Source organism: Miscanthus floridulus, unplaced genomic scaffold (assembly GCF_019320115.1).
Source record: "Miscanthus floridulus cultivar M001 unplaced genomic scaffold, ASM1932011v1 os_2490_2_3, whole genome shotgun sequence".
NCBI classification, from domain to species: domain Eukaryota; kingdom Viridiplantae; phylum Streptophyta; class Magnoliopsida; order Poales; family Poaceae; genus Miscanthus; species Miscanthus floridulus.
This window is the reverse complement of record NW_027098335.1, coordinates 44,146-57,530: the sequence shown is the minus strand read 5'-3', so window position 1 is coordinate 57,530 and position 13,385 is coordinate 44,146. Positions and strand designations below refer to the sequence as shown.

Sequence of the window (13,385 nt, the reverse complement as noted above, 5' to 3'; positions counted from 1 at the left end):
CCACGACGGCGGCTAGGGTTTGGGAGCGCTCCTCGGCGCGGCCCCTCCGTCTACTCCCACGGCGCCCGTCCGTCCTTGCCGTCCTCTCCGACCTCGACCTCCTCCCTTCTATCCCCCTCATGGACCGCCGGCAACTCGACTCGGCTCAACAAGCCACGCAACCTCCGCCGGTCCGCCGTACCCTGCTGCCGTCAAGAGAAGCGTCGCCGCCCCAGCCCTCTCCGCCGGCACGGTGCAGGGTGGAGAGCCGCCCGAGCTCCGATTGACTGGCATGCGCTCCTCTTCCTCGCGTTCGTAAGTAACCCTCTTCAAGCAACATCTTGTTTGCAATATCTTTTGATCGTTTCATATGATCATATCAACAAGTATAGTGTTAACATACTTGATATGATCAACAAAAGTCAAAAACCAAAGTCCAATACAGGCCAAAACTAAGGTTAGCGGAGATCAACATACCTTATCTTACTATAGAACTTCTCTAGTTGCCGTTTCAAAGCTCTCTCCCTTATACCTTTCACATTCAATGAGCCCATGAGCACATCAAGCTGTCATTAAAAAAACTTATTTGAGCAGCCACAGATGGTGAAAATAGAGATTTACAACCAGATCATCAGTCACCTCTTCCTTAGTGCTGTAGTGACCCTATTCTCTGGAATCTGCAGTTTCAACAAAAAGCCTTCCTTCACGCTTGAAAAACCAGTACCTATTGTACTGCCTGTCTTTACCAAGAGGGCTGGAACGGATGGATAATTTCTCTATCTCCGTCTCAAGGTGTCGTACCTTCAAAACATTCAAAATCCAATAAATTGAGCAAAACAGTAAGTCTCAATACCAAACATTGTCACATACAACCGAACATGACTAGAATACATATATTGGTGCATCTGCAAATGCAATTACACTTGAGTCAGGTACTCACCAGGTGTCGTTTCCCTTCTGTCCTACTCCGAGAAATATTACTCTTGTCATTTTCTTTTCCCCTAACCAGCTCATCTACACCCTCATGGCCACCTTGCACAGCATCTGTCTGATTCTCCTCCTTTTTCATGGCAATTTCAGTGTTCAGATTTTGCTCTTGTTTGTCCTTTCTGGTGTTCTCTCTTTTTGTTGCATTAAGGACTTGTTTCTGGTCCACACGGTCGCTTAGTATCTCCCTAATGGCAGAGGTTTGAATAGCTTCTTCAACTAGTTCCCAGAGGATCTTAAGCTTTATATCAGTGTCAATAAGACCATAATAACCCCTTCTTACTGTTGCAATGTTAGTGGATAGTTCTTCATTTTTTGTCATTTCCAAGAAATCACATAGATACTCAGCCCATGTAACTGCAATGGAAAAAAGGATGAAATGTACACTCAATAAAGGAGGGCTGTCGATCTTAATAGTATTAAGGGAGAACCTTTAACTTCCGCTTCTTGTTCTACAGAACAGTGAAATAGTCACCTTCATCCTTCATAAGCATGTGAAACATAGCAGCATGTATTTCCACAAGAACATTGCTTTCTTTGTGGCAAATTGCATTCTCCAGATCTGTTAGCGGAAATGGGGACAGATTCAGAGCCCTCCCAAAAGACGAGCAAAAGTCCCATACCATAAGGAGATCTCCCACAGAACATCTTGGTACTCTAAAATCTATAGCCAGAGGAGGCCTCTTAAATAAAGCCGGATCATCTGCATTGGGCCTTACTAGTAGATCATCTATTGGATACTTAATCATTACATATGCCTATTCTTCATTTGGAAATCATATAGGGATCAATGATTAGAAGCTTGTAAGAATGAACAAAACCATCGCTAGTTCACTACAAGTGGTTCAGGTTCAGTTGAATCACCTGTCTTGAGCTTTTTCCTCCCATCTTGAATGGTTCCATTCTCTTGTCTTTTTCTCCCTTTCTTCTGCAAATAGTCATTACAATAGAGAAAGAAAGGTAGTTTAGTGCTACAGATTTGTAACATACATGAGAAACAAAATAAATAAGTGTGGGATACTCACCATTACGCTGTCTGGGGGGTCCATAGATATGCCAAATTATGTAGCTGCACACATTACAAGAGTGTGAAAGCACCCCTGCTAGTTAGTTTTAAGATTTTGAAACCTAAGGACTCCAAGTTGAGTCATAGGAGGAGGATGTCAGCTAACAAAGCATGCCTAAATCACGCTACATGGAATTATGCCATTTTGGTACAATAGATGGCTAAGAAAATATTCTTACGTGCACAGTCACTAGTCTCCTACTCCTTTTCAGTATACAGTTATCAACAGATCAATTCAGAAGTAGCGAACGAAACGCTGATCACTGCATCTCCAGAAAATGTAGTATGACGCCTTAAGAATAAAGTCCAAATCTAAATCTAAATGTACTATAACAATCTTATATCTTAACTGCTATGTATCTGCACATTGGATTTCTGTGCATTCTTCCTTGGATTGGACAATCCTCTCAGCTACTTTATTCTCAACTCCATTCTTTTTTTTTTGCCAGCTACTTTATTCTTTCAGTGAATTATTGAGGCATCTGCTTTGGTGTTTGGATTCGGTTATGTACCATGAGATGTTGCGCCTTTGGTGAATGCCTGATTGATCGTTCAGTACAATCTTACATATCCATTTGTATCAGCTACTTTATCCTCATTTATGCATTTCTGATGGCTTCTTGAGGAATCCCAATAACAAGTTCAATGATATGTTTCTGTTTGTTCAGTTGTTGGGATTTGGTTACTTATGCTACAAGACCTGCTATATTCTAGTACAATAAAGTGAAAGTTCGTTTCCAAGTTTATTTCTGTATTTGTATGGTGGCCACCGCAAAAACACGCAAAATACTGCAGATTTGGTTCCTCTATCTACATTTTGGCCAAGTTGTTTCAAGCCGCTGGTGCTGTTCTAATTTCTAGCTGCTGCGTTAAAACCGAAGCACATCTTGGTTAATTAGCAATGATATGCTTAACGAGTCAGTTTTCCACCCTTTGCAGAGTTAACTCTTCTGCCACTTTTCTATGACGCTACGTTGCCAGGATTCTATTTTCCAATAGTTACAGTGTTGTTCCAAAAGAACAAAACCTGGTTGGATGCTACTGTTACATTGTGTTATACTTTGTTTTGATTATATATTATAGTGAAAAAAGAAAACTCAGAATTCCAAAATTTGTCTTGTCTTCACTTGATTTGCAATTCTCTTGCACCTCATGTTGGTACATCATAGCAACAGTATGGTTTGTCTTGCTGAATGGAATTTCTTGAACTTACTCTGTTTCACTTTCTTTTACTCTTATTTGCTACTTCATTTCCATACATGTAGCATGTTTGAAGTCATAGCTTTACTTGAGTGCATTGTTGTGTCGCAAAGCTATTCTATAGTTATGAGGTTCGTAGATGTTCTAAATTTTTATTATTTCTTTTGATCTAGTACTCACCATTAGTGTCGATGTGGCTTTCATTTACTTTCACTGCCATTCTCAGCTTGACAGTCCATCAGTCAAAACAAGTTTTAGAACTTTTTTTTTTGTCAGTGTGTGTTCAAAATTCACCAGTTTTAGAAATTATTTGTACAAGATTTAGAATTAGAAATATATTCTGACTACGCTAGGAAATTTAGACATCCATGGTTGGACTTATGTTACTTAAAATTTAGCAGTCTGTGTACAAGCTTGCAATAATAAGAAAAAAATAATAAGAAAAAAAAGAGAATAGATAGTTCATTAGAGGAAATAGGAGGATCTTCTTGTTTTGTGAGACTTCTGTCTGTGTAGTGATATTCATTTTCGTATAACTTTCTGAATAATATGGAGAGTGGTTGCAATTAACATCTGTATGTCTCCCGATCCATCCTTGGCCGAAAATGATGGGAGTATTTGGATATTCTGGTCCAGCCCGACTGAAGATTTCAGTGAGGCTGTCATTTGTCAGATATATATACGTCTATTTACCAATGACCATTTATATTTTCATATGCATGATCTGTTCTATTTTAGTTTTTTTTGGAAGAAACTGGAGGGGCCGAAGCCCCCTACAGGCAAATTATTATTAAAGAGCAAAAGGGGCAAAAGTCTTATAGAAAAATTAAGGAACAAATGATCTGTTCTATTTGCATGGAGCAAGTAGGCAACTGCTTTGTTTTAGTCTTTTAAAAAAAAGCTGCTTAGTATTAGTTTGGTTGGTAATTGGGATCCTTCTCTGTGCCACAGTTAAACAGATAATCACTACCTGCTACTTTACAATGCCTTCACTTTGTAATAACAAACTTGTGAGTACCACTACAATTGCTGCCACAAGTAACACTTTTGTTTCAAAGTAATGATCAAATGATGTCCCGGGAGTATATGCCAAAGCACCAGGACCTAAATAGACTAAAGCCGCAGACTTGCAATATTACTAGTACTAATGCACACGCTCACACAGTACGGACAGCAGTGCTGCACAAGAACTCTCTCTCCCTCCCTCTGCTTCGCCCCTCACCGCCTCTGTTCTTCATGTTGCACAGCTTTGATACCACCAGTAATGTCCTCCTGGCATGGCTCTACTGTGAATTGACCAGGAGCTGTGATAGGGATGGAGACTTGGTACTCATTCTGTGTATTTGGTGTAGCTGCCCATGCTGGCTTGCAATATTATGCATGTGTTCTTTGTGGTCCTTATGTGGCTTTTGAAATGGCTGAAATGCGGTGATTGCAAGCTTGTACACAGATGAAATTATATTTGATGGATGATTGGACTTATGTTACTTAAAATTTAGACATCCATGGTTGGTCCTTATATTTGATACAGCATATGCAGTGGTTGGCCTAACTGTGAATTTTTTGCTTATCTTTTCTTCTGTCCATCTTGTTTGAGTCATACAGCATATGCAGTGGGCTAATCCTGCTTTCTCTTTGTTTGACTACTACTACTACAAGTACTACTACTACTACTACTAGTACTACTACAAGTACTACTACTACTACTAGTACTAGTACTACTAGTACTACTACTTCTACCACTAGTACTACTACTTATACTACTTATACTACTTTTTTTCTTGCATCTCTTAGAAGAAGGCACGAAATGTCGCGAACATCAAAGAGTGCATCCCGATGCCCCATGAATGATGAGCAGCCATCCCATGGAGAGCAAGAACTAGATGACCAGCTTACTCAGGAGCAGTTCGATAACGAGTTAGAAAAGGGTCTAGAAGTGATGCTTACTCAGGAAGACCTTATCGATGATGAGGATCCAATGGGGGGAGCCCAGGGAAGAGAAGGCGGAGAGGATGCCCAAGGCGAAGAAGGGGATGATGATGAGAATGAGGATGAGGATGAGGATGAGGATGACGACACCTCATCACGGGGATATGTAAGTCCCGAGGATCCTTTCCCATGAGAACCCAGACGGAGGCCAACGGAGGACGAGTTGGACAAGGATTTTGATCTGAACAACGAGGTACGGATAAAGCCTTAGTAGCTTGTAAATTTGGCTAATGCTATGGCTATATGTTACCTCTGCTAACACTTTTGACCTGCCGTATACACAGGTCGTCCCTACTCAACCTCTGAAAAGACGACGTCGGCCTCCGGCTCGTCTTGCCGGACAATACGTAGCGGGGCAAAGGAGATCAGAGGAAGGAGCCATAGATACTCACAATGAGGCCTCCGCTCCACAACCTCAGGACACAACCATGACTGAGATTGCCCAGCCAAAGAGGAAACGAGGGGGGATTAGAAAGCCAAACCAATATCATGACAAGGCATGCTATGTGATAACGGAGGTCGGGCCAGATGGGCAGATCCTTGAGCCATATACATACAGGGCGAAATTCCGTAATCACATCGGGTTTGTAGTTAGAGATAAGTTGAACCCAGCTATCCGTGGCTGGAATCTTGTACCTATGAGCCAAAAGGTAGACCTATGGGAGAAGCTGAAGCAGAACTTCAGGTTTCCAGAGGGAACGCACGAGTTGGTACAAGAAAATGCTTTTAAGATAATGGGGCAAAGCTTTCAACATTGGCGGTTGGATCTGAACAAGAACTTTATCCAACAGAAGTTAACTCCTTTCCACGAGTATGGCAACATAACTCCTAGTCAATGGGAGGAGCTCATGGCTGAGAAGACTTCAGATGCATCATTGGCCCTCAGTGCCCGTAACAGCGAGCAGGCGAAGAAGAACCAACACTACCCTCGTCTAGGCCCCGGTGGCTACGCAGGCAAGCAAGAGGTCTTTAGGAAGATGGACGCAGAGGCCGAAGCTGCCGGGAATAAGGAAGTGACGAAGTTGAAGCCACGCCTCAAATAGTGGATATACGCGAGGAGTGTGGATTCATCTGGTAGTAGCCTCAAGTTTGCTAAGCCGGAGACCAGAGAGGTAGTATCAAAGATACTGAAACTTGCTGAAGACAAGGAGAAGGGCGCATTCAACCCTTCTAGAGAGAGGGACGAGCTTACCGTTGCCTTGGGAAACCCCAAGCACATAGGACGCACCAGGGGGCTAGGGAAGAGGATGTCCTGGAAGCACGGATTCATAGAGGAGAGGCACATGTACAAGAAATATGGCAGAGACCGAGAGTCTAATTTTGAGCGCCAAGTGAAGGCTCTAGTTGAAAAGATGTTGGTGGAGAAAGGACTGTCTACGATGGAGCCACAGACACTAATGGGGCCGCCTGGAGAACTGGCGGTAGTTGGTAGCCCTCCGGATGTTCCCAACAGTCAAGGTTCCAATGCAACCAGAACCCCCGTCGATTGCATACGGGCGCCAACTAGTTGCAAATTGAGGTGGCAACGGGTGTGGCACATCCTCTGGACGGCACGTGGCACAATAGGGACATCCCGCAGGACTACACTCGGGTCGAGGTGCATATCGTAAAGCCCGAGTTCATGACTTAGAAGATAGAACACCGTACTCCTGAGGGGCTCGTGTTACTCGGAGACATCATAAACTAGTTCATCCTCTGGCACAGACAGGACATTGTATTGACCGAGTCTTCACCAACTCTGACTGAAGTTCATCCTCTAGAGCGACCCATCGAGGACGGGGAGGTATACTCACCGGCCCATGACCATGACCACCACATGCTAAAGACTTCTCCACCTCGTACCGAGCAAGGGCATGATGACATGCCACGTCCTTCTCCACCTCGTACTGAGCATGGGCATGATGACATGCCACGTCCTTCTCCAGCTCGTACCGAGCAAAGGCATGATGAGATGCAACATCCTTCTCAACAAGCGCAACTGATACATGAACAACAAGTGTCTCATGAACAGAAATTGCCTCGTGAACAGCCGATACGTGAAGAACAAGTGGCCCCTGGAGCAGGTGATGCACAAGTTGACAAGGACGTGCCCGAATGGGAAGCTCGAAACAAAATCCCAATCAAGATAAGGCCATCGTATGTGGGCATTAATGACGTCTCGTCGGTGCACAAGTGGATGGCCCATGACCAGTTCAAGCCTAAGAACCAAGTAAAACAATTCAGAGCACCAGCTTCTGAGGAGGGCACCACTAGCAAACTACACAAAGGGTTTAACAAGTATCCAGCTGTTGATAACCTCAAATGGTCAAATGATTGCCCGGATAAATATGAAAAAGGCAAGAACTTCCTACCAAACCGAGTCATACAGTGCTTGCCACGTGGAATGAGAAAGTTCCACGATTGGTACTTGCATGCTTAGATAACATAACTAGAAATCTTACAAGCATGGATCCCTACCGGCACATTTGGAGCCCCAGGTGGGCAAATTGCCATTGAGTTTAAGGATATCTAGGCATGCTTCCACCTTGAACGAATGGAAATGAATCTAATTCGCATGTGGTGCCTATAAGTCCTTGCCCTCTCGATATGATATGAATGTAATCTTTTGATTTTGTTGTAACTAACCCACGCCGTGATTTGTAGAATGCAAGCGGACTTTGTGAGAAAGAGGCCAGCTCTGAAACACGGGTATATAGACCCTTCATCTATAGCATCAACAAATTTTAATTACCCTAAAGAGTGAAAACTAGATTGCAAAGAACTAGGAGGTGGAAAGACACTTAAGGAGAAAGAGAACATCAAGAACAAGAAAATATTGGAAGAGTCCCTCAAGGTTGCAGCATACATTGCCCTATGTTTTAAAAATCTCCAACAACACGACAATATATGGATACTATATCACTTCAAGTAAGTTCGACTGTATACTTAGCTTTGTTCAATATACTTTGTTCGATGCAAAAGAGCTTATGTGTTCCTTCTATGACTAAATTCATGCAGCGATCACTGGATTTGCATAGGTGTCTGGCTCTCACATAGCATGGCATGGGTCTTTGATTCAACGGATTTCCCAGTCGAGACATGCAAAGACTTCATAGCGATTGTCAAGACGTATACATATCGACAATCCTCATTTTAGCTACTATGTTTGTATACATACTTGTAAGGTTCAATGTGGGATACTAACAAGTTGCATTTGCTAAAACCATTGGAACAGGGCATTCAGGCACTATGTCCAGGAACATAAGGGGAGGCATCATCCAAATAGGAAGGAAAAGTTGTATGTCAAAACTCTATGTGCGGTAAGTGTCATTTACTTTGGTACTCCATATATTACGTGTCTGTCAATAGCATTACTTAACATCTCCATATGCAAAACACACAGTGCCCCAAGCAGAAGCCTGGGAGTCTACATTATGGATACTGCACATGTATTATGATGAGTACCATCGGTGGCTACAACAGAAATCCCAATCTAGTAAGTTTGAACCTCTTCGCTCGTAGTATGAAAAGTTCGCATATGTTGTGATATAGTAAACCTAAACTTGTTCTCTTGTAGTTGGAGAAAGATAAAGACACGAGAAGGAACCCATACAAGGATGACGAGCTCTTAGAGATGGTCGACGACCTTTGCAACTTCATAATGGACCAGATTGTGTACCATAAAGGCACTTACCATCATCTTCTTTCCAACTTAGGTAGTCATCCTCTATACCAACACCTTTGTGAGACTGATAGGTTAGCCCTAGGCCGTTGATGACAATGTGGACTTGGTATGGTTTGGATCAGACTTTGGAATGGTTTGGACTTTATTTTGCATGTGGACTTGTGGATTTCTTAATGGACTATGTTATAATGATGGACTTCATAATGAACTATGTTGTAATGATGGACTTTTGTGAATTATGACTTGTGATGATGTTCTAAATAATGGTCTTGTGTTTGTGGATGTATATATGTATATTTGTGGCGGTCATATTCGAATTTGAATTATATATATGTGGTCAGATTTGAATTTGAATTATTTTTTTGCTGGAAAATCCACTGTAGGGGCGGTTCGTGATTGAATCGCCCTTACAAATACACACAGCAGGGGCGGCTGGTGATATAGCCGCCCTTACAGAAGTCCACTATAGGGGCGGCTGATATTACCAGTCACCCCTACAGAGGGCACTGTAGGGGCGGCTGAAAACACCAGCCGCCCCTACAGAGGGCACTGCAGGGGCGGTCAGGAAACTGCCCCTATAGAGGCACCCTCTATAGGAACACCCTAAGAAGGGCGGCTGGCGCAGCCGCCCCTACAGAGGCTCTAGAGCCGCCCCTACAGTTAACTTTTGTAGCATGCGGTCTTGAGAGGGAGTGATGATGTGCCATTATTTGTGCAAGAATGTATCAAGGGATTCCTGGATATACTGCCAGCGTAGTTGTGGCGGCTCATGATAGCGTTGAAGCTACCATGGGCTGAAGCTACCCAGACGAGTTGGCATCCCTTTCCTTTCGACCAAAATGATTTTGTCCTTTGTCCAAAGCTTAGGCAGTGTTTGGCATGGCTCCATGGGCTCCGGCTCCTCCTGTCTTGGTCCTGGTAGACACTGTTGGTGACTGTAGCGGCTGCCAGCAGTGCTCCGGCTTCCTCCAAATTGCATTGTGAACCAACAGAGCCGGAGGAGCTGCGATTTGGAGGCTCCGGCGGCTCCTCCACGGTGGTGCTACAATAGCCGGAGCCGGAGCCGGAGCCGTTGGAGCCTATATTTGGCCATCTGGCACGAGCATTATGGGACGACACTGGCACGGCACGAAGAAGCACGGCCCAGGCACAGCCCGGCCCGGCTCCTGCCGTGCCCGTGCCTGGCACGGCCCGGTCGTAGTGCCATGCCTGGGCCGCCATGTCGGCCCGTAGTGCTGGCCCAGGCACGACACGGATAAAGGCCTGCAACTATTATATAAGCAAGCACCATTCACTCCCAAACCCTATCTTCTTGCTCTCTCGTCTCTCCTCTCTTTCCTGATGGCGTGCGGCGCATCTGACCGCGGCTACGGCGGCGCAAGGCCGGGGGCACGTCTCCGCAGCGGTTGTCCGAGGTCGGGCCGTGTCCCTGCAGCAGCAGTGGTGGGGTGCATCCGCGCACGTCGGTGGCGTCGCAGGCGCGTGCGGCCGGCGGCGCGTCTCCTTGGTGGTGGTGCGTCCACGCGGCGCCGGCGCTCATCCAGGGGCAGCGAGGCACGTTCGTGTGGTGGCTGCACGTTTAGGCGGAGACGTAGCTTTGGCTCGATGGCGCGTGGCCATGGCGACGGGCCGGCACAGGCTTGGCGGGTCATCGTGCCCATTGGCACGGCATGGCATGGCTCCGCCTCCGTAGTGCCGTGCCTAGGCCGCAAGGTCGGCACGGCGGCACTATCAGGCACGGCACAGCTACGCCACCGTGTCGCATAGTGCCGTGCCCAATCGTGCTAGTGCCGTGCCCGTGCCGTGTGGGCCGGTTGGCCATGTATACTGGAGCCCCTCCAAACAGGCTCTTAGACAACCACAGACACATAGCACTAAAGCTGCCATGAAGCGCCCCATAGGTAGTTCAGTGCTACCATGGTTTATATTCACAATAGTCGGACGGTCTCCAATGTGCAGCCCTAAGACATGGATCAAAGGCATCAGAAATAGATGCTTCGCAAAAGTGGATGTCCATGCTACATGCATTGACATTTGTTGCCGGACTCAGCACTTATATATGTATCCATGTTCTTTTTTTGCGAACATATATGTATCCATGTTATATACACTGTTACACAAATTCTTAGTGAAACAATTTAATTATGTGCTTACATATATATTGACACACATCTATACTATGAACATTTATTATGGCCACCATTAAATTCATAGTAATGTTTAATGAGATGTATTGTCTACTGTCTTTGACAAATGCATGACATTATTAGGCTATGTTTTCTATCCAAAGCAGCAAAAACTACATACTCACTACTGAGAGATGATAACACTTCAAAACCCATATGGTTGCTAATTGTTCAAGAAACAAAGTTTGGAAACAACACAATATCAGCAAAACACATGCTGCCACGCATGTGGATGCTGCATGATTGCATGAACTGACAAATAGTCATCATATGGTTTAAAGGAAAATCTATATATTAAAAGGGACCAAATCTGCCGGTGATTAATTTGGTGCATTTGCTGGCAGGGTATCATTGTGGTGGTTGTCTTGTTGTCCCTTCTATTGTGAGGATGGTTGTTTCTATTTAGTATGCAGTGTTGTTATTGTACATTGCTTCTTCTCAATTAAGAGAAGATATACCTGATTTTTTGAAAGAAAAAAACAAGGCCCGGGTGTGTTCACTAGGCAGGCAAATAAATATACTACACCATTGGTGTATGGGGTAAAGACTATGTGTATCGTGGGATTGAGAGACACCAGGACTCTTAGCTGCACTAATAGGTAGGACGACTGAGGCCCAGCCAACAAAACCAAAGCCGTAGAGCTTTAGGGCATATAATGTGGCTTGAGCCCTAGCACTATTCAGGTACTGTAGTAGGAGTTAAGAAACAAGAGAAAATCCCTGTATAAAGCTATGAAAACTTCCTCTTCCTCCTATACCATGAAATTTTTTTCTTCCCTACCTAGTACAGATTCAAGTTTTTGTTCCCTATCTAGCATTTCCGTCAGGTTTTAGAGTACATTCTGCTAGAATTCCATTAAGGCAGGGCTCTACCTTAGAAAATCATATATTTTTCATACAATGTCACGTGAAGATGATTTTTATATGAAAATTGTAGCTCTCGATGGGATCTACAACTTTATAGTTTCTAGGTTTTTCATTTGAGGTCATTAATTGACATACTAAAAGAATAATATAAATTTTCAGCACATATTAATTGGGTACTAGGGCTTGTTATCTTAGAAAAATCTTATCTTTCTTGTATGACATCATGTAAAGATAATTTTTACATGAAAATCGTAGCTCTTGGTGAGTTCTACAACTTATTATTAGTTTTGGGTTTTTTCATTTGTGGTCATTTAAATGCTTAAAACATAATTTAAATTTTCAGCAGCACATTAACCGTGTAATCAAACTTGTCTTGCTTAGAAAAATCATATCTCTCTTCTATTGTGTCCATTAAAGATACTTTTTATATGAAAGTTGTAGCTCTTGATGAGACCTACAACTTTACAGTTTTGAGTTTTTTATTTCAAATAATGCAGATTTAAAAAAAATCTATAAACTTTTACCACCATTTTAATCACGTAACGCGGCTCGCAACAAGCCCTGGTGTAGAGAATATTAATATGCTGTTGAAACTTTACATTATTTTTTTGATCATCTTAATGACCCGACATAAAAAATCTCAAAACAAAAAAATGGAATGGTCATACCACTACTACAGGATGGCATTGTTGTCCCGGGCGGTAACGGCCTTTAGTCCCGGTTACCGCGCCGGGACAACGATCCCGGGACTAAAGGTGCAACCTTCAGTCCCGGGTCATCGAGCCGGGACTAAAGATGGACCTTTAGTCCCGGTTGGTGTTACCAACCGGGACTAAAGGCCCTCCAGCCGAACAAACGTGGCCGCACCCTTTAGTCCCGGTTGGTAACCCCAACCGAGACTAAAGGTTCCTTTTCTTTTTCTTTTTTTGTTTAATTTGTTTTTAGTTCAGTTACACATATTTGTTTAATATATAATATGTTTTTATGTACGTATTCTACACTGCTAATATAAATACACGCACAGCATATAATTACATCTAATTCTCATCTCGAGCATTATTATATTCGAATAAAGTATGAAACTATATATATTATAGATATATATGTATATATACAACACTTTCATAATCTTGTTCTCGAAAATAACGATATCAATAAACATTTAATTTACATCATTTATTCCTTAGGATCAAAGTAGAACTCGCCGTTGGGATTTAGCACTTTTTCTAGAAGAAATCCTGCTATTGACTCTTGAACTGCTTTCAGATGGTCTTTTTGCATGACCCTTTGTTTCAACCATTCAGTCTTGCATTTGAAATAAAAGGAAAAGTATTAATACATATATATATATATATTCATTTAAAAATAAATAAAAAATTGATATATACGTACTCTGAGGACATCTTCAGGAGTTCTTCTTATGTGTGCAGTGATAAATTCACAAACG

General features: G+C 43.2%; 1 protein-coding gene across 1 annotated transcript; it reads right to left on the bottom strand.

Moving 5' to 3' along the window:
* Positions 1 to 410: 410 nt before the first annotated feature.
* On the bottom strand, positions 411 to 10,106 carry LOC136535051 (uncharacterized). Its single transcript, XM_066527391.1, has 6 exons — positions 9,876 to 10,106; positions 1,831 to 1,894; positions 1,442 to 1,528; positions 920 to 1,323; positions 619 to 780; positions 411 to 545 (listed from the first exon to the last, which is right to left on the bottom strand). The coding sequence occupies exons 1-5, from the start codon at positions 10,104 to 10,106 to the stop codon at positions 643 to 645; spliced, it is 924 nt and encodes a 307-aa protein (XP_066383488.1). The 3' UTR covers positions 411 to 545; positions 619 to 642.
* Positions 10,107 to 13,385: the final 3,279 nt, after the last annotated feature.

Bases quoted from the DNA above. Each gene is read 5' to 3' on its own strand.
- LOC136535051 (XM_066527391.1), bottom strand. From the start codon at position 10,106: ATGGCGGCCCAGGCATGGCACTACGACCGGGCCGTGCCAGGCACGGGC. The intron at 1,895-9,875 runs GTTGGTTCACAA...GACTATTTGCAG, and splicing joins ATCGCAGCTCCTCCGGCTCT to AAGAAAGGGAGAAAAAGACA. The intron at 1,529-1,830 runs GTGATTCAACTG...TTCCGCTAACAG, and splicing joins GAGGAAAAAGCTCAAGACAG to ATCTGGAGAATGCAATTTGC.